Source organism: Rhinolophus hipposideros (assembly GCF_964194185.1).
Source record: "Rhinolophus hipposideros genome assembly, chromosome: 4".
Lineage (NCBI taxonomy): Eukaryota > Metazoa > Chordata > Mammalia > Chiroptera > Rhinolophidae > Rhinolophus > Rhinolophus hipposideros.
In genome coordinates, this window is record NC_138050.1 from 18,689,144 (window position 1) to 18,711,129 (window position 21,986).

Sequence of the window (21,986 nt, forward strand, 5' to 3'; positions counted from 1 at the left end):
GGTCCCCAGGGAGCTGGCCCACAAGCTCATCACTGCCTTTCCACAGGCACCTCAGACCCAAGCCTGGCTCCACACCATGATGCCTGGGCCAGATTCTGAGCCTTCTGTACTAGTAATGGGGTGAGGGAGAGAGCCTGCACCCCCTCTTTGCCCTGGCCGCCTCCTCTAGGTGCCAGTTTCCTGGCTGCTCAGGCTTTGAGCTGTACCTGGATCCAGATAGACCCAGCAAAGCGACCGCTGGAAAAAGCCGCTCTGCTTGGAAGCGGTCCCTGGTCAAGGTGAAGGGCAGCCTGGTGCTGCCAGCTGCTGCCGGGAGGCTGCAGGCACGCCCCCCTCTTCCATCCACACCCTGGGCAGCACAGAGTCTCATTCATACAGACAGGCTGTGGCCATGTGAATGTCATGCTCGGTGCCTGGAAAATGGCAGAGGCTCCTTTCCAGCGGGAAAAACAGGCTGCAGTTGGGGCCTCGCCTTTGTTCCCGCCTTTGGTCCCGGGCAGGACCTCAGAGCACTGGGCTGGGGAAACAGCCCGGCCCTGGCAGGGCAGTCAACCACCCTGTGTCCCAATGGCACTTTTAAAATGGTGTGTCAGCCTGGTCTTTCGGGTAATGGAGATGCCAAACCTCCTAATGACCAGCTCAGGCCGACATAGCTAAGTGGCTCAGACGAAGACAGATCAGTTCTGCCATGTCCGGGCCTGGTGGAGACCTAGAAAGACCCCGATGGCCATCAGGGAGGTAGGACACAGGGGCTGGCACAGCGTGGCTGGAGCTCCTGCGCCCCAGCTGCCCTCCTCCCTGACTGTACAAGAGGACGAGGCCGCAGGAGAGGGACATGGTTTCCTCCTGAGCCTCCCCTGCCAGGTAAGTGACAGTGCGGATAAGGTAAAAATACACAGGGAAACAGGTAAAAGGGTTCCAAGGCGTGGATGACAGCGAGGAATGGAGGTCTTCCTCCTCATTCAGACGTCAGTTGCTCCAAAATCCTAGTGATTCCCCCAAATCCGGAGCTTTGGCCTCGGCCTTTCTTGAGCTCCAGACTCATCTGTCCACCCGCCACCTGGCCCTCTCCGCGTGATGTCTCAGGCAGGGGACACCTGACTGGTCCTGTGCTGAAGTCACCCTTGCTCCTGCAGTCCCGTCTTGGCTGAGCCTGTCACCAGGGACTCAGGCCTGTGAGGCTCCCCCTCTGTCCCACCACGTGCTCACTGGGCACCTGTGCGCCTCCGCTGCCACCGCTGTAAACGCAGGGCAGGCAGGCTGGTTCTGAGGACTGCGCTCAGCACTGGCGAAGCGCCCCGGAAGGGCCCGCCCCGAGCAGGGCTAAGCCGGCAGCCGCGGTTCCTGGAGGGTCCCCACGCCCGCGCCCCGCGCTCCGCGCTGCCCCCTCGCGGGACGGAGGCTGCCGTCCTGTGGCGCCTCCGCGCTCCCACGCGCAGGTTTGCATGTCACTTCCTGCTTGAATGCCAGCTGCCTGGACGGCGTCCGAAGCCCCTGTGGCCACACGCCGACCCGCGGGGCGCACGCCTGGCCGTTCTCCGGCGCCTGCGCGCTGTGCCCCCGAGGCTCCCTCCGCCCGGACCCCGCCCTGCGGCGCCTGCCTTCTCCCACTGGCGGGGAGCCCTCACGTGCCCACGGAGCCGCGTGGGAGCCTCTCCCGGGCGGCCAGTCACGCACTGTACCTCGTTGACGGGCATGGAGAACAAGTTCAGTGGGTGTTGGAGTAAATGAATAAACCAAACATTTGAATAAATATTTTGGTTGTTTTAGGCTTTAAATTTCAGAAGAACTGAAACTAGAACTCATTTTGTTTTCAACCTTCCCTGAAGATAAATGAATGGGTATTACAACACGTTCTCCCAAAGGGCCCCAATGTTCACAGCTTTCTAAAGTAAAAACATGGCTCACCGTGCAGTGATTAAGTTGCAATCAATATGAATTGACTTATGGTAAAGGAGTTGTGACTTTTTGTGTGGCTCTCTGTGACTTATTGGAGGATATTGGTAATTGCACACTCTCCTCCCTGGGACACAGCGATGAGGACCAGGCGATGCCTACAGGAATAGGAGGAACTCCCTTCAGAACGTGTGCCTTGTGGTAGCCCACGGTGCTGGGCCACTGAGCAATGTGAAACGCAAGAATGGCTGGCTGGGCAGCAACTGCTCCTATCAGCAAATCTAAGCTAATATTATTAGGTCCAATAGAAAAGGAACGCCAAAAAAACAGAAGCAGGCGCAGAAGTGGTCTGAAATTAATACCTGTGTAGTCAAGGGATTGCTCAAAGTGATGGAGAAATTCAAGGCTGAATTCCCTATCCTGCACATAGGTCTTATTTGAGCTCCCAACCATCAGACAACCAAGTGGAGCAGAGGGGGGTACCCTTAAGAGAATCTAGGTTTTGAACTCTTTCCGTTGAGTTACCCTTTAGCTTGGGATTGCAGGGTTCCCTTTCTGCCTTGGCGGCCATGATGAATGAGGTGTCTGTCCCCAGGGTGGAGAGCAGGGGCCTGGACTTCAGCCTGGTTTGCAAAGATATGGACTTTGGGATTAGACCTGCTGTAAATCCTGCCTCTGCTGCCAGATATTTGATCTGGAGCAAGTTACTCCCCTTTCTGTGATGCAGTATTCTCCTCCGTAAGTGGAGACTGACACAATAGTCTGCACAGGCCTAGTACAGGCCAGGCTTATTCAGTTTTACTTTGCTTTCATTACGGTAGTTACATAACAGCACTTTCCATATTTCAAAACAAAATTATTTTGTTTACACCCACCTTTCATCTTTTCAATCTTCTTAGGAAGACCAAGTCTGGCTTTTCAAGGTCTCTTTATATGTTTCAGCCCTTTACGTAACTACAGGCCCTCAGTACAATATCCAAAACCTTCCTGAAAGAACATGGATGAAAAGGCGGTGATTAGTCGTGCCAAACGTACAATGGTCTTTTGGATAAAACAGAAAAAAACAAGTAAAAGATATAAAAATCTTCATGTCCTCTAATATAATAGACTAGAAAGATCTGTAAGTCTACTTTGAAACAACTATCTTTTCATATTAAAAAAAAAAATGCTAGTCAGTTTTGTATTTCATTTTCCTTCACATCGTTACCCTCACTTTCAGGTCTTGTAAAATGTCCAGACTGCGCACTGGCTCAGAGCAGCCGTGTCTCACACACAGTCCACTTTGGCTAGTGACAGAGGCTTTGGAAAGCTCCCCAGCATGTGTGTGCCCCAGAGCCCCCCAAGGAAACACACCCGTGGGGGCTGGCAGTGAAGAGCAGTCGGACAAGGGCTGTGTGCCCCTGGCCTGCTCTCCAGGGGCGTCCTAACGTCTGGGCAGACGCCCGGCTTTAGCCCAGAGCCTCGTCCAAGAACATTACGATCTCAATCCCTGCTGGCTTCACTTTAGGACCTTAACCTCCAGAAGCCTTCCTGGCTGCAGGCGGGGAGGGCACAAAGTAGTTCCTGACACCCTAGAGCTTCCCTGCTTCACAGCCTTGAGGACGAAAGCGGGAAGAACAGGAGTTTGGCCTCAGCCACTGCGGGTTTGTGTCCTACCTCGAGCCCACGCTGTCTGGGATCATTAAGCTGCTGAGAGCCTCAGTTCCCTCAAGTGTAAAATGGGAATGACTCTGGCTTCATGAAGCGTTGATGATGTGATGTGTGTATGTAGTGCTTGGCCGGTGGCGCTCGGTCAATGGCCCGGTGCTGACAGTGGAGCACGCAGGACCGTGTGGGGCCGCGGGGCAGCCCGAACGCCCACCGAGCAGCCGCCTGCGCCGCCTGGGGCTTTCCCTGTTGGGAGCGGTGACAAGAACACAGACACAGGACACGCAGAGGAATGACAGCAACCACGGAGCACGTGCCACCTTTTTATTCAGTCTTTATTTTAAATGTGTGCTTTTGAAATAGCTTATTAAATATGACCTTTTCAAAATTCAATTCTCACAATATTTACAGTGAATTTTGTGCAAACACATTTTGACTGTGAGCTTCTTGCTCCCTCTTTCACGTTAATAATTTACAAATTCGTATTACAACAAAACCTCAGCCACTTCATTTATTGCCTCTTAAGACTCTAGTTTTGTTTGACAGGGACTAAACTAGGATAAGGAGTTGCTAGCAAAGAGCTAATTCAAGCCCCGAGGAAATAAAATGTTTTATTTAACAAAAAAAGGATTATACCGATGCCTTGCTTTCCAACTGAAAACACATGTCCCATGATGTTGTCAGACAGTATTTAAGCAACTAGATAAATTTCCAATGGTTATTGTGCCGTTTTTTTTTTTTGTTTTGTTTTTTAATATTTACACTCATCTCTTTTAATCACATCAGCAAAAACAGAAAATCAAATTCTAAGAGACTCTGGGCTGTCTGGGAATGTTATAAAAGTAATCAGGCTTCAGTAACTAAAGAATGAAGGTCATCAGATGGGCTGCCGCTGACCCTCCCAGGCTGGCACTGGCCAGAGCTGCTACAAGCAGGCCCCACAGGTCCACACCATCTGCCTCGGTTCCACGCTGGGCACAGAAGAACATGTACCTGTGCCCCAGCCAAGAGGGTGAAACCCTGCCAGATTGTTCTTCAGACGCGAAACCTACGGAGGGCACTGATCCTGGAGGGGAGCATTCCCTTTCTGGGTGGAGACACATCTGGCTGAAGAACACAGCACCCAATAGTGTAAGAAGTAAAGCTTCCCACAGAAGGCAGTAACTCATGATTTGGAAACAGGATTAGGAAAAAAATACAGGTTAATGATTGTTCTTTTAACTTCTTGTAAATGTAACTTTAAAATTCCATTTCACATACTTGATGTCTGAAAACAAACCATGACAGTTTTTTTTTGGTTCCGTGTCTTTTAAAAAAGACAGAAATTAACTCCTTAATCATCCTAGTATGCAAGAGAGTATTTGGGACCAACATTTTACAGGTTTTCAACCTTTTCACTGAAGACTTTGATGGGAAATTAGAGTGACAGCTTATGAGAAAATAAACTGAAAAATTTTTTTTTAGTCATTTGACAGTTTCTCCATGCATTTAATCATTATTGCCATCCCATAGGCAACATTTCCTTGTTTGTAAGAATCGTCTTAAGAACTGTGCAGCCCTCTGGACTCATGGTTTTGTGCGCGCTGGTGTCCCAATGCAATGATGCCTGCTCTAAAACACACTTTTACCACAAAACATTTTTCCCATAATAATAATTATGAATGAAATATCCCAAACATTCACAAATGCTGAAGGACTACAACTAGAGGTGTGGTTCTTAACCATCTGTTCCAAGTTCTCAAGTGACCGGGTCATACCACACGTGTCCTCTGTGCCCTGTGCGTCGCAAATCCGTCCTGTTTGTACTTAGTTGGTTCTGTGCTGTCCCCAGGGCGGGGTGCAGTGGGTGGGGGATGCCAGGAGTTGGGCATGCTGAGGACGGAATGTGGGGCAGCGAGCAGAAAGGAGGGCTGAGCAGGACATGCATTTCCTAGGAAGTCAGGAATTGCGAGTTATAGTCAGAAGACATGGGGAGGAGACAGGAATGTGTGATGACTGAAAACCTACATCTTATTTTCTCAGATCTTTCAGTGCCTAAGAAATGTGTTTGTCTAAGTGCCTATAGATAACACAGTTTTGTGCCTTCTGCCACCATGGCCAGCTCTCCTGAGAACTGAATCCTCGTTGAGGACTCAGTGACCCATCATCTGGGCTCCTCCTGGGTGGCTGCCAGTGACTGAGGGCTCAGGTCTGCAAGCCCACGACCCTGCTGTCTCTCATCAACAAAGGGTTACAGTTGCTTTTATCAATGTCTAATGTATAATGCTCTGATTTCACATAAATAATCACAGGCTTGATTAAAATGAATATATTATTCTAGGTTAATTTTTTTCATTCAAATGTTTATATTTCATCTACCCTGAACAATGGATTGAGAAAAAATAGGTATCTCAAAAGCCTTCCCAAGAATGATTACTTTTTGAAATGACACTTTTTGCACAAACTGAACAAATGAGATGGTGACTGTGGCAGGAAACGGGGTGAGGCTTCAAGGGGCTGTTTTCTTCAAGTCTCGAATCTGTTTAATCAAGTAGTTCTTCTCATCTGTGAACTGCTCATCGTCCGTCCGTTCTTTTTGGAAGCCGCTCAGAAACTCAATGAGTTTGGGCTGATTTTTTAATAGAATCTCCACAATAGGCTGCGTTTTGTGAGGACTGGCCACAAACACCTGAAACACAAAGAAACAAATACAGAGGACAAGGAACGCATGCCAGGGACAACACGGTCGCACCAGAGCTTCACGCGGCACTTGTGTTAGGAAAATGTAGAGAGCCCGCATTATACTTCCTTTGAGGAAAATCAGTACTTCCCTTTTCATATGCATTTTCTATATACTACATAGAAATATATTTAATATAGTTAAAATCATAATAAATATATTGAATATATTCAATATAATGTATTTAACATATTGAATGTATTCATTTGGCTCAAAATTCAGAAAGGGCAAAGGTGAAAAGTCCCCCTCTCACCCTCCCCCCCTGGAATGTTACTGTTTTTTTATATATGCGGAGCTTTAACATTTACAATTGCCCAACCCCAACTCCCAAAGATTCCAACCCAGCAGAGCTGGGCAGGAGGTCTGGCTTCCGTAGTTTTAGCAAGTTCCACAAAGATTCTTATGTGTACTCCTGGTTGAAACCAAGATCCTGGACCAATAACTCAGCTAGACTAAAAAAGACAGCTACAACTATAACAATAGGACACAATCACTCAAAACTATAATATTTTGCAATGGATATATTTATAGTTAGATGCCGCACATACGATTACATGACCAGAATACCCATAAAAGTACTGATTCTTGTGTAGCTCTCTGGTTTCACGTTCTGGGTTCCTCACTCTTCAAAAGGGCTGAGTATTTCACCACCAGCCCGGCTGCCCACTGTCTCCACATCCTGTACCTCCCACAGTGCACAACTCTGCTCTGAACACACTAGGAACTATAAGTTATGGGGACAGTAGGGGCTCCAAAGCAGCAAATGTGGGGAGGGAGAAAATGAAACAAAGAAGCTCAGAACCTACGAGAAGGGAGTAGAAGACTGCAGAGGTTCACAGGTGGTGGAAATTGCATTAGATTTCTGAATTTGGAACAGAAAGGGCTCATGGTGTAGGTGACATGAGAGCTAGTCTATGAATCGGGTTTTCTATTTCTTCCTGAGTCAGTTTGGTAGTTTGTAAGTTCCTAGGGATTTGTTCATTTCATCTAGGTTATCTAATTTGTTGATGTACAATTATTCATAGTATCCTCTTATAATGTTTTGTTGTTGTTGTTTTAAATTACTGTAAGGAGATTGAATAGGCAATCAAAAACCTCCCAACAAAGAAAAGCCTAGGACTAGAAGACTTCACTGATAAATTCTACAGACTTTTAAAGACTTAACACCAATCCATTTTAAGACCTTGAAGAGATTTTGAAAATGGAGAGAGAGATACAGAGAGAGAGAGAGAGAGAGAGAGAGAGAGAGAGAGAGAGAGAGAGAGAGAGAGAGAGAGAAGGGAACACTTCCTAACTCATTCCATGAGGCCAGCATTACCCTGATACCAAGCCAGACAAAGACATCATAAGAAAACTACACACCAATATCCTTTATGAATAAAGATGCAAAAATACAAGCAAACCGAGTCCTGCAATCATACGTATTAAAAGGATTATATGTCATGGTCATGCAGGATTTATTCCAGAAACACAGGTTGGCTCACCAGGATAAAATCGATGCAATATACCACATGTACTGGGTTGAATTGTGTCCCCTCAAAAGATGAATATTCAAGTCCTAATCCTTGGTCCCTAAGAATGTGGCTTCATTTAGAAATCGGGATGTAATCAAATTAAGATGAAGTCCTCCTGGGTTAGAGCAGGCCCTAATTCAATGACTAATATCCTTATAAGATGAGGAAAATTTGGACACAAAGACACAAGGATACACAGAGGAAAATGCCATGTGAACATGGAGACAGAGATGGGAGTTATGAATTTATAAGCCAAGGAATGCCAAGGATTGCTGGCAACCAGCAGCAACTGGGAGTGAAGCATAGATCAGATTCTCCCTGAAAGTCTCCAGAAGGAACCAACACTGCTGACACCTTCATCTTGGACGTCTAGTCTCCAGAACTGAAAAAGTAACTTCGTTATTTTAAGTCACCCAGTCCTTTGTTATGGCAGCCCTAGCAAACTAATACACTTCATTAATACAATGAAAGCAAACCGCATGGTCATTCCACCTGATGCAGAAAAAGTATTTGACAAAATCCAACACCTTCTCATGATTTGAAAAAACCAAAACACTCAACATGGGAAAACTAGATATCCACATGCAAAAGAATGAAGTTGGGCCCTTACCTCATACCATAAATAAAAATTAACTCAAAATTGATCAAAGACCTAAATATAAGAGCTAATACAACTTTTAGAGGAAAATGTAGGGGTACCACTTCATGACCTTGGATTTGGCAATGTTTTTTAGCTACGACCAAAAGCAAGAGCAATAAGAGGAAAATACATAAACTGAACATCAAAGTTTAAAACATTCGTGTTTCACTCCTGGTTTCCTAAGCGCCTTTGGGATCATCAGAGACAGATTAAATAATGCGAAGTCTTGATCTGGAGTTCAGAATATATCAAACCCATTGACAAATCAATGGTGCTGTACTGTATATAGCTGCTCAGTTGAACGAAAGACCACATTTCCCAGTTATTCTGCATAAGACAGAGCTTACATATCACTGTTATAAGGGAGAGGGTAATTGCTGGTCAACACATAGTTAAAGGGTTGCTCAGAAATAATTCTGTCTGGGTGAATTCCCGGGGAAGTAGCAGGGTGCCATTTCAGTACCAAGAGGTGAATGTAATTGGCACTTTAAATGCTGTAGTCAAGAACAAATGACTCTTGACGCTACAGATTAACCATCCTGTTTTCTCCCCAAAATAATTAAGTAAAACTTTTGTGTATCTAAGCGTACTATCAAGAGAATGAAAAGACAGCACAGAGAATGGGAGAAAATATTTGCAAATGACATATATATATATATATATATATATATATATATATATATATATATATATATAGTATCCAGAATAAATAAAGAACTCTTACAACTCAACAACAAAACTACAAACAACCCTTTAACAAGGGCGCAAAGGACTTGAATAGACATTTCTCAAAGAAGATACACAAATGGCCAATAAGCACATGAAAAAATGCTCAACATTAATCATTAGTGAAATGCAAATCAAAACCACGAGGTAACACTTCACACCCACTAGGCCAGCTACAATTTTGGAAAATGACAATAATAAGTGTCAGTGAGGAAGAGGAAAATCGGAACCCTTAACATTGTTAGTGGGAACCTATAAAGGTGCAGCCTCTGTGTAAAACAAGTTTGGCAATACTTCCACAAGTTACACACTGAATTACCACAAGACAGAGCAATTCCATTCCTAGGTATACACCAAAAAATTGAAAACATTTGTTCAAACAAGAACTTGTACTGAAATTTCATAGCAGCACTATTCACAGTGACCCAAAATTCATCAACTGACGAATGGATAAACACCCTGCGATGTATCCATATAATGAAATATTATGTGGCCATAAAAAGGAATGAAATACTGCTCATGCTACAATGTGGATGAACCATGAAAACATGATGATAATGAAAGAAACCAGACACAAAAGGCCATATATTTTTGTATAATTCTATTTACATAAAGTATCCAGAATAGGCAAAATTGAGGCTGAAAGCAGATTACTGGTTGTCAGGGGCTGAGGGTAAGGGAAAATGAAGAATAATCGCTTAACGGGCACAGGGGTTCCTTCTGGGGTGATGAAAATGTCCTAACTAGATCCTGAGGATAGTTGCATAACAATGTAAATATGCTAGATATCACTGAATTGTACACTTCAAAATGGTGAATTTTGTTACATGAATTTGACTATAATAAACTAAAGTTGTTACTTATATTAAAAAAGTACCCCAGGCTCATTTGCATTGTTACACAAAATGCATTGGCCTATTAGTATGTTAGGAAATCACATACTGGAGCCAAACGTGTGACTCCTCTCATCACCATTTGCTTACAAGGGAGTTGCTGTGAAGTTTTAGCAAGAAACTGTCTGGCATTTTGTGGTAACTACATAAATAACTCATAACAGTCTTTCTTTCTTAAAAAACAAAAAGATGAAATGTGTTGGACAAACTAAGTTTCACGGTTTCAATCTGACATAAATGTGAAATGTAGTAGAATTTGCAGACAGGCATCATTGGATCAACTCTACTGAATCCATAGACCTAAAAACGGTTCAATTTGTTTTCAAGGTTAATATTTTTCCTTATTTTTGTTTTTTATGGCTCTTGAACTCTGCTGCCTCTGAAGATAGTTGCTGATGAGAGGCAACCAAGGTAATATACCGCATGACTTGGAGGGCGCTGGTCAGGCTTGCAATGAACCATTTCATAAGGAATGTACTTCTAAATCAATGTCCGCGGAACCAAAGCTTTTGAATATGATGTCCAATACAGAGAGTTCCTTGGTTCTTTCTCTGCTGAACCCATGTTTTTAAAGGCTATTTTCAAACCACCTCCCAAACATGTTACACAAATGAAACTGTTTGTGACTTTTCTTTTCAGAATGCAGTCTTATTGTCTGTAACCCTTAATTGACACATGTCTCAGAAATGTGATTTATGGAGAAGAGCAAATATCATGACCACAACTCAAACTAAGAATATTCTGCTATTTTAAGCCTGAGTGCTTTCAATGGAAGTTAAAAAGGGCATATCTTACTCACATATTCATTCATTTCACTGAAGCTCTATTTTGCCAAGAGGCCTGTGCACTAAATCCGGTGCTGGAGGGCTAGTCTGCTTTGCTCCCCTTACTGTCTGAGAGGCGTGCGTGCTGTGGAGCCTGATTTGCTTTGGACATGGATTTGAAATTGGGGCTCCTGTTATAGTAACACGGAAGTTACACTAAGCAAAATTTCATTCCGTGCGGGTGTAAAATAAGACCTTTTTATTCTAAAGGCTCACGACCCCAAATGAATATGAATATGAGTGACACAATATTTAGAATATTTTGACACTATTTAAAAGTAGTTGATGAAACATTAAGTTGATATAAACACATTTTCACTGTACTGTTAACATTTTTAGAGAAATTATTATTAAATCTGTGCATAGCTGATTCCTAAGTTCACTTGGTCTCAATTGCTTTCTCCATCAATAGACAGGTTTGGTACATTGTGACTAGAAAGAACAGTTGGCCTGTTAAAAAAATGGGTCCTTAAGGAAGTGGGTAATTCATGGTTAGGTTTTCACCAAATTAATCTGTAATTCTCCATTCTTTTCAGTGAGACCACATGGAAATTATTCTCAACTGGGATGTTTCTTGTTCTGCATACTTTTTTTCTTTTTTTTTTTTGGAATAAACTAGGGCAGAGTTGACTGTTTTCAAGAAGCTGCTGCTAGGATCTGAGTGACAGAGTAATACATTTAGCACTGGTCATCCCCAAGTTCCAGAAGCTCTGAGAAGTGAGCCAAAAGGCACAGACCACCCTCACTCCCCACATGGTTTGGTGGAATGTGGCATTTCCCACTGAGGGGGTTAACAGGGAAGTGAAAGGGAGATCAGCTCATAGCTAATTCCTCATTCACACTGGGCACATCTCTGGGAGATCCAGGATGACAGAGAGAAACTCTCCTGAACCTAGTATCTTAGAACTAGACTTCAGGCTTTAATGCAACTCATTTTGCAAGTGAAGAAACAGATCTGGATGGATTTACCCAAAGTCAACTGCTGGCAAGGAGCCAGAACAAAGACCCAGGGCTCCTGTTTCCGTCCAGCCCTTTCCCACCATGGAATCCTGCTCGTCAGTCCGTAGTAGGAAGCATGTGAAATGGCATCTCATTCCAGTCCTTGAACTTATCAGCAAGCTCAAGAAAATGAGACACCATTATCTGGCAAAGACATTTTTAGTAATGTGTTCCACATTTCCTGCACCTTATTGAAGGTGCTTTGGGGAAAAAACTATTAATAAAGAACTGTGAAAAAAACTAGGACTCAGCTGTTCCTTCTTCTAAATAACAAAATATTATTTTTGGCAAGTAAACAATTCAGTTCATACTTCAGTGGAAAGAACATAGTTGGGGTACAGGGCAGGACCAGTTTATATACACATACAAGTAAATAAGCGGTCAACTATTTTTAAATGTCCCTACTCTGTCCAATGATTAGATGATCCAAATTTGGATCTTCTCAGAGGACGGAAGTAGGTTATTTCTACTTTGCCACCCACTGAATCCTTCTATAATACTATATTTTTGCACAAAATTATATAAAGCTTGTTCTCATCTAGGATGAAATATTCAAATTACGTGGGAGCTGAATGACATGACACACAGCTTTCTATAATTTTTTTAGTCAAAAGGGTCTTGAGAGCATCTATCATTTTATACCATATAGGCATTTTCCAGTCCTACAGGAGTCTTATTTTGTCTCATCCAATTTGTGCTTATTTTTGTGTGAAATAATTCTAACACAGAGAAGAGTACAGAAACAACAAATCAGACTTCATGTTCCCACCAACAGGTCTATCAAAATCTAACATTTTTGCCATACTTACCTTGAGATTTCTTAATAAAATAAAACATTACAGATATAATTAAAAGCTATTGGACACTTCCTCATACCAATCTCTCCCGAGGTGACTGCCGTCCTGAATTTGGTATTCATCATTCCCATGTAGGTTTTTAGACTATAACTTCCCACATATACGAATCCACACACAGCGTTGTTTTTGGAGGGTTTCAAACATTAAATAAATATCGTTTTAATGTTTGTTTATCCCACTCAATGTTTCTGAGATTTATCCACACTGGTTCATATTACTCTACTAATTTTAACCCATTAATATATGCAATTCTATGACTATATCCCAATTTGTATTTCTCCGGTTTTCTTATGATGCCCATTTATTTTTTTCATTTTATTCCATTCTAAACAATGTTGCAATGAACATTTTTGTACATGATTCTTTATGCACATGTGCAAGAGTGTCTCTAAGAAATTACCTATAATGCAGTTTCAGGGTTAAAAGGTATACACACTTTCAATTCTTTATTTTGCTAAATTGTTTTCCAAAGTGGTTGTACCTATTTACAGTGTATGGAAGCCTCCAATCTCACCAAAATTTAAGATTGTCAGACTTAAACACTTTTGCCAATATGAAGAATGTGAAGTGATATTTTAGCTCATTGATATTTTAGTGGCCACTTCCATGATTATAGTAAGATCAACATCTTTCCTATCTATTGGCCAGTCAGGTTTCCTCATCTGTAAATTACTGACTTGTATCCTTTGCCTATTTTTCCATTGAATTGTTTGTCTTTTTCCTGATGATTTGTAAGTTATATGTGTCACATTCTATCCTGTCTCTTCACTTTGCTTATGACGTCTTTTTTGAGCAGAAGTTTTAAATTTTAATGTAGTCAAATGTATTAATATTTTCCATTATGTTTTGATTTTTATTCTTCTTAAAGGAATTTTTCCCACTCCAACATCATAAAGACAATCTCCTATTTTCGCTTCTAAAAGTTAAAAAATTTTGCTTTTCAAGTGTAGAACTTTATCTAGAATTTATTTCTGAGTGTAGTGGAGAACAGGGTTTTCTATATGGATAATCCTTTACTTTAGAACCATTTATTGAATAGTTAACCGTTTCTTCATGAATATATAATCCCTCCACTATCAAATATCAAATTTCACATTTGCAAAGATTTATTTCTGGGCTCTCTACTCTGTTTTGTTGTTCTATTTATCTATCTCTATGCCAATACAAGAGTGCCTGAATTTATTAAAAATCCATAATAACTTTTAATACCTGGGAGTGAGGATTCTCATACTTGTTTTTCTTCAAAATTGCTATAGATTATTCTAGGCCATTGCTCTGCCATACAAATCTTAAAATCAGCTTGTCAAATTCCAGGAAAAGTCCTATTGGGATTTTGAATGTAACTGAATGGAATTTACAAATTAATTTGGGATTTGAATTGCTCTAGTGGGTTTTTGGACAATAAAGAACTGGTGGCTGAAAGGTGGACTAAAATTTTTTCACCTCTCAAAGCAACAGTTATATACCTTATAAACTGCCACGTCTCTCTCCATGTACACTCTTATACATTCAATGACTAAATGTGCATTATAAAGACTAAAAACAGCCTGGAACCCTCTGAACCCTTAATTCTACTTTAGATATTTATCTCAAGAAAAGAATCCCAAACCTGTAAGAAATTAGCTTGATACATAAAATGCTCATTGCAATATTACTCACGGTAGGAAAAAATGGAAATAACCTAAATACAGGACACAGCAACATTTAAGTAAATGAGAGTAAGTATACCCAATGATAAACTATGATGCCAATAAAACTAATGACTCTGAAAATGACATATAACAACAATGAATGAGTGTTCAATTGCAATATAGCAGTAAGTGATACAATCGGGATATCAATTTTGTATACAATGTGAACACAGCTATAGAAAAAAGCCTTCAAATATGTGCACAGGAAAATAAAATTTACCAAAATCTTTACAATAGTTTCTGAGGATGGGATTATAGATTAAATTTCTTCCACCTCCCCTACCTAAAAAAAAAAAAAAAATCTATTGTCTAAAGTTTCTAGGAGGCAATTTTATTACTCTCTTATCAAAGAAAAAATGTTAGAAAGAAAAAGCAGGTATCGTAGGGACTAGTTTTCTTTCACAGTAAGATGAATTTACAGAAGTATTTCTGTATAAGTAATAACAATGAGTAGTATCTAAGTGCTTCCTTCAGTTCTTCATTTAAGTTTCAAAGAAACACTCAGGCAGAAAGCAAAGCATTCAAACTCTGACACTCAGGGTTTGGGTTCTAGTTCAATCACTGACTATTTTCATAACTTCTGGGAAACAATATCCACTTATTTTCTCAGTGAAAAAATGAAAATATTGTAGAGATATGGATTAGTTAGCAAGCCCTTTCGAAATAAATGGGCATTCATTAAAAAAAAACTCTGAAATTTCATCTAAGTCATGCAAAACAAAAAGACTGCCTATTGAATTTTCTTCTCAAATATAAAGGAGAGTAGAAAGTAGAAAGTTTGCCATCTGACACTAGAAAACACATGCCCACTTTATTTCTGCAGCTCACACGTTACCTTAAAGACATGAAAGGCTTCAAACTGAATGTTGGGACTTTTATCTCGAAGGAGGTTCATCATCAGTTTGAGGTTCTCTGGCTTGCTGATGTACTTCGTCATAATCGCAAAGTTATGTCGGTCCAGGATCAGTTCCCCCAGCAGCTAAAAAAAAAAACACACACACACACAAATCAAAGCTGTAATCTGTCTGGGAGCCATCTTCTCACTGAAAAACAAAACATAAATATGAGTTAGGAACGGTGACATGAAGAAAATGGAGAGTCCTTAACAGTATCTTAAAGCACAAGCAGGAAAGCAGTAGCTATTATTATTTTAAACTTTCCACACAGTTTTGCTAAAGTCCATGCTTAATGCATTTCCGAATCTTTTTATTTTGCAGCTTAAAATGCTCTCTTGGGGTGGCTGGATGGCTCTTGGTTACAGCACGAGCTCTTGACAGCAAGGTTGCCGGTTCAATTCCCGCATGGGATGGTGGGTTGTGTCCCCCGCAACTAAGATTGAAAACAGCGACTGGACTTAGAGCTGAGCTGCGTCCTCCACATTCAGATTGAAGGACAATGACTTGGAGCTGATGGGCCCTGGAGAAACACACTGTTCCCAAATATTCCCCATTAAAAACAAAAAGCTGTCTCTGCAGCTCTCATCATGAGCTAGCCAGAAATGAATTTATTATTTTCATCATTTACTGTACTTGCTTCCCAACAATGCATTGCTCCTTAGGTAATGAGATAGAATAAAAATGACAACATTGACTCTACAATTATACTTCCCTTACCCAAATAAATGTACTCTAGTAGCTTACCGGAAAAAAGAAAAAAGCTAATGTTAAGTGACTCTTACCTTTCCCCTAACTTTTATTACAAAAACTGATATATAACCAGAAAAAGAAATCACTGACCCCAAAATCCATATGAAGTTTAACATGTTCACTGAGTTTTTATAAAAAAGTAAAGCAAAATATTTACTGGTGACAAATTAATAATAGTTCCCCAAATGCAGCATTAGTCCATGTTATGAACTGAATGTTTGTGTCCCCTCAAATCTGTATGTTGAAGTCCTAGCCTCCAGTGTGATGGTATTAGGAGGTGGGGTTTTGGGGAGGTTAAGACGTAAGGGTGGAGCCCTCATGAATGGGATTGGTCCTCTTACAAAAGAGATTCCAGAAAGCTCTCTCACTGCTGACACCTTGATCTTAGACTTCCCAGTCTTCAAACTAAGAGAAATAAATATTTGTTGTTTAAGCCACCCAGCATATGGTATTTTTGTTATAGCAGCCAGAACAGACTAAGACTCTTCAGCACAAAATAAAATTACCAAAACTGAGAATGGTTGAAGACCCTCTAGCAGCACAGCCGAACACACTGTTTCTCTACCTTGTAAACTTTTATTCTCACTGCAGCGGTAGCAAATCTTAAAGCTTCAACAACCAGGTGGCTGAAATGCACCCTTAACATAATTTTATATGTGATATACTTATTTTCCAATTCTCTTATTTACTGAAGTTTTTCTGGATGCCCCAGGATAGTAACACATTGTACAGATGGTTACAGAAATTCTGGATGGGATGACAAAGTACATGAAACTGAGGGCTAGCTGTGTATCACAAGAGAGTCTGGTAACAAAACCCTAGAGGGTGTGTGTGTGTGTGTGTGTGTGTGTGTGTGTGTGTGTGTGTCTGTTAGTAAATAACAACCTTGCCTATGATGCATCTTTTGTGTATTTAACAAATCAGAAGTACACCCTTAAAGGTATTTTAGCACACAAAAATAATGTTTGTTAAACATAAAAAATGATGACTATCGTTGGATATTAGCTGGTCACCAGTCAGTCTCACACATATAGAATAGCAATCATGTAAACTGTTGCTCTTCGTCTTCCTTTGTCTCTCTGCAGCACCTAAAGCTAACTGAATACCCTTCTGGAAACTTTCTTTGCTCTTGGTTTCAAGGCCACTGCAGTCTTTGGGTTTCTGATCCCCTGCAGCTTGTTCCTTCGCTGCCTCTGTTTCTGCCTCCCCTTCCTTCTGCACTACATACGAGTATGTAGAAATTTTCCAAGCTGTGTATTTGAATCTTATTTCCCAACAGTCTCATCTATGCCCATGGCTTCAAATCCAACATCTGGGAAGATGTCTCTCAAATCTACATTTCTAGTCTCAACTTCTTTCCTGAACTCCACCCCCACATTTCTAACTGCCCGCCAGGCTGCCCCAGCCAAACGCTTTTGCTAGCCTGTTACACTCAACGTCTCTCTAACCCGGTCCCTCTTTTCTCTTTGTTCATGACATGCCAATCTGCCGGTATCTTAGGGCAGAGAGTGGCAGTCTTTCTCAGCTCCTGTCTTTCCCTTGCTCCTCACCTCAAGGCTACATCTCAGATCTGCCAATTTTCTGTTTTTAAAGGTCTCAAACATCTTTCATTCCATTTTTACCGCCAGTGCCCTCATTCGACACTCCCTGCTTTCATCTGGATGACGGCCACAGCACACAAGTGGTCTCGGCTGCAGTCTTCCCCTACCCAGTCCACTCTGCACATCACGTCAAATGAATCCTCCTGAAGTTCAGCCCTATTCGTGTTACTGCTTCCTCTTACAAAGGGAATGAATGAACACACACACGTGTACTAGATTCCTGGGATGGCATGCAAAGCCCTCTGTGATGGAGTTGCTCCTGCTGCTTCCTTCCCTGGGCTCCGGCCCTCAGTCGTCCTCACTTTCCGGGCTCTGTGGCTTTACTCCCTTCCTTCAATCACCCCCCGCCCCCCGCCCCACTGCCCAGCTTTACTTAGATATACGATTGACAAAACTGTATATACTTAACGCGTACATCATGATGATCTGATATGTGATACACTGTGAAATATTTATCACAATCATGCTAATTAACACATCGATCACCTCAGTTACCCACCCCCCCTTTTTTTTTTTTGGTCTGGTGAGAATGGTTAAGATCTACTCTCAGCAACTTTCAAGTTTACAATACAGTATTATTAACTATAGTCATTAGGCTGTACCTTAGATTCTAACCCTGATCTATCTTATAGTTGAAAGTCTGTACCACTGACCAATGTCTCCCCGTTTCCCCTGCCCCTCAGCCAATGGTAACCACCGGTCCACCTTCTGTTTCTGTGAGTTCGACTTCCCTCCCGAGCTGAATCTCCTCTATCCCCTCTGTATCACGCTGTTTCCTCCCAGCTGTACTCACACTGCTTGCAGCAGGGAGTTACGAGTGAGACTCTTTAGAATGTAAACTCCATAGGCCATGTATCAATTCTTGTTTGTAACCTTTACAGCCTAACTGTGCGATGTGTGTGGGCACTGCTGAGGAAATCAAGTCCTACCAACACACAATTCTCTCCACAAAATGTGGAAAGAAAGCAGTTTTATTACTGAATAAGCATATCCACAGCACAACACTGTAGGTAGTCTACGGAAAAGACATTACATAACATAGAATTCTACCGTATTTAGACAGCCAAGGAGATACAACCATTACATACATATATCCTTAAGACAAAAGGTAATCTGCCCCGGTAAGAGGACCCGGCAGGCCTTTTGCTGTGTACCTTTTCACAGTTCTCCCTAAATTCTCCTGGCCATTGAGGTAGCCCTTTGTTTTAGCTAATTGCCTTTATCCAACAAATAGAGGATAATGAAACTTCTTATCTCTCTCACAAGCAAATGGTCATAGTTTGGAGAGATGCACCAAGGTTAAACTCCCCTGGAGAGGGAGTTTAGATGTGCTGCCTTCCCAAATATTTACATTTCAGTGGGATGGCTCCCAGACTCTCTCAAAAAACAAACAAATAAAAAAAACTTCTGGTGCGTAAAGCTGATAAGGGACTTCTAAAAAATATATCTATATATAGTTATAAAAATGTATATGTACAAGTATATAAAATATACCCACCTAAGATATATATATATATAAACATATATATATAGATATATAAAAAGATATATATATATATATGCATATATATAGATATATAAAAAGATATATATATATATATGCATATATATATATCTTTTTATAAGGTTATTTATATCTATATAGACATAGTTTATATATAGATATATATCTAAATATATATATGAAAATACATAAAATCAAATACAATGTATTCCCTATATTATAAACACATATATATATATATACACATATCATATACACATACATATATCCAAAGGTCTTTCAGCAATAAAGAAATTCCATTGAAAAAAATTTACCCTTATAATTTGCATACAGTCAATAGACATTCGCTGACATGGCATTTATGAGTTAAATTCAGATTAAGTCATTTCAATTTTTATTACATGGGGATGTCTACATATAAATTCTATCCAACCCCTCCTTTGCTAATATAATTTCACTACTTTTCTGAAACAATCAATTGTGTTAAATATTTGCCCAACAACAGTGAATCTTTAGGTATTAAATGTTAATCTATTTTAATTAATACTGACAATGACAACATGATGCATTTCATTATAATGCAAAGCATTCTAAAGCAATACTATATTAAGTAAATGGGGAAAATTGTGTTTTTACTTCTTTTAATTTTACTTATAGGCTTCATACTACACAGTAAAACTATGCACAACAAATAGAATAAGTTTTTTAAAAACTTAGGGTTTTAATGAAACTGACCAGAATCCCTCCTTCCCCCACAAAAAAAATTCCACCAAGCTTCTTTTAAATTACAATCTTTCTTGCTAGTAATTAAATGTCAGGCCTCTGAAGAAGATAAGGAATAAATTCCTAAGCTCTGTCATATGAGGGAAAAGAATTTCTCTGTTAAATATTTTTTACTGACGCTAGAAATCTGAGCACCCCAAAATAGCTCAGGAGAATTTTGAATATGATTAAATAACAGGTACCAGCTACTGTGGAATCAAAACAGCCCGGCGTGAGGAAGGGAAGCACCCCCACCTTAAAGCTGGCCCTGTCTGGGATCGCAGCCTCGGAAGGCAGGACGCAAGGCAATTCTCCCCCCACCCCATGAGGCGCCCCAGTCCTCGGCGTGTCCCTTGCCTCACCTGGCACCAGGGCCTTGGGGCACCTGACTTCTGATCATCCACACATACTCAGAGTGGGGCAGGGGGACCATTTATTTGTCTTGCTGCCGCAGAGAGCTTTCTACAAGTAAGTTCCAGGCCACAACCCACCAGCCAGACTTTGGCCATTGGCCCCTTGGGCATTGGGGGCTGGTTTGGATACACTGTCCTTTCACAAAACACCTATTTTAAAACAGTTTATTTACTTACAGGATACTGTAAGTAAATGTACTGTTGTAATAATTTAATCTCTCTTGTTACCTAAAATTATGAAACATCTATGTATAAAATATTACAGAATCCGGAATTATGAACAAGGTCATGTTAAAATAGAACAGACTGCTACCTTAGATCTAATTTCCAAAGGGAAGAACCAACAGCACACTAGCATTGCTCTTCAAAACAATACTGAAGAAAAGAATAAACGATATTTAATGAGCTCTGTCCTTGAATAGAGTGATACTAGACCCTCCCAGCAACGTCTCTGCCTATAATCTAGCATTCAAAGAAGCCACTCTTACGTAACCATTTTCACAATTTCTGCGTTCTCAGATATGCTTTATCTGCCTTTCACTAGTTTTTCTTTCACTGTCCAACCAGTGCTGGGTTTTACCGTCTTGTAAATCAAATTTGTGCGAGACACTCAACTGTAAAAGATTTCAGGTGGGGAGAGCAACGATTAAGAAACACTAAGAAAGAGGCCTTATGAATGAGCTGAGGCATCTGAAACTAAGCAGGACACATAATCAGTTTGCAGAAGGAGTTCAGAGGAGAGTTCTGATGCCAGATACAAACTCGGTCCTCCTAGCCCGTGTCACTGGGAACAGAGGTCTCTAGCTGAAGAACCACGTGAAAAGGGAGGTTAAGTAGTGGAGCTGGGTGCCAGCAAACAGCACTTGGAATCCCTCTCCTTCCCCTTTGCTACCCACCCAATTCGTATGACATACTGTACTGATCACACATCCACTGGACTAACAGGCTTCTATTTTTTAAATGCAAATGCATCCTGGTGGGAAAAATTCTAATTTATACCCTAGTCCCAATTATTTATTTGCAGTTGATTAACACCTTCCAGAGACAGAACTCTGGGGATGTTGAGGAATATTTATTTATAAAATTTCTTTTTATTTTATTTAACAAACACACTGATTTCGTATGAGCTAGGCTCTGGTCTAACCACTTTACAAATATTAATGAGGGAACAGAACAAGGTCTGAAGGGGTCTGAAGGGTCTGAAGACAGCCTACCCAGAGAATGAGGCAATAGGCACATGCGTAGGTGGAGATGCTAGGAAGGTAGGAAAGAAAAAGCAGGAAGAAGGCCCAGTAAGGAGATGTTTAAATAAAAACCTGTCAGCTTTATAACTCTGCCTAAGACCCTACACAACTAGAGACAGTTGATCACAGAAAACCTTGTCCCAAGTTCTTGTCACTGCTGTAAATGGTACAGGGATGAATTCTAAAGTCCAAGACGCTTATCTTTTTTGATCCCAGTTTAGTGGTCACCTTAGATCCTAACAATGTCTCTACTTTGGTCCATATCTGACATTCCCACTGAAAAAGAGGAAGGAGTTGGAAAACTCATGAGCAAGTTCCTCTATTCTGGCCCTTCACAGCACTGTCAGCTCTGTTTACTGTTTTAATTTTCATTTCCTTCCCAAGGCAACTATCTCTTATAACATGGACAA

General features: G+C 41.1%; 1 protein-coding gene across 7 annotated transcripts in view; it reads right to left on the reverse strand.

Moving 5' to 3' along the window:
* Positions 1 to 3,837: 3,837 nt before the first annotated feature.
* CAB39L (calcium binding protein 39 like) overlaps positions 3,838 to 21,986 on the reverse strand; it is a 137,032-nt gene continuing 118,883 nt past the window's right edge. For all 7 annotated transcript variants that reach the window (XM_081045880.1, XM_081045878.1, XM_081045881.1 and 4 more), the window contains 2 exons: positions 15,242 to 15,385; positions 3,838 to 6,211 (listed from right to left, as the gene is read on the reverse strand). In XM_081045880.1, the coding sequence (XP_080902006.1) occupies positions 6,032 to 6,211; positions 15,242 to 15,385 (324 nt within the window). In that variant the 3' untranslated portion in view covers positions 3,838 to 6,031. The remainder of the gene's footprint in view (positions 6,212 to 15,241; positions 15,386 to 21,986) is intronic.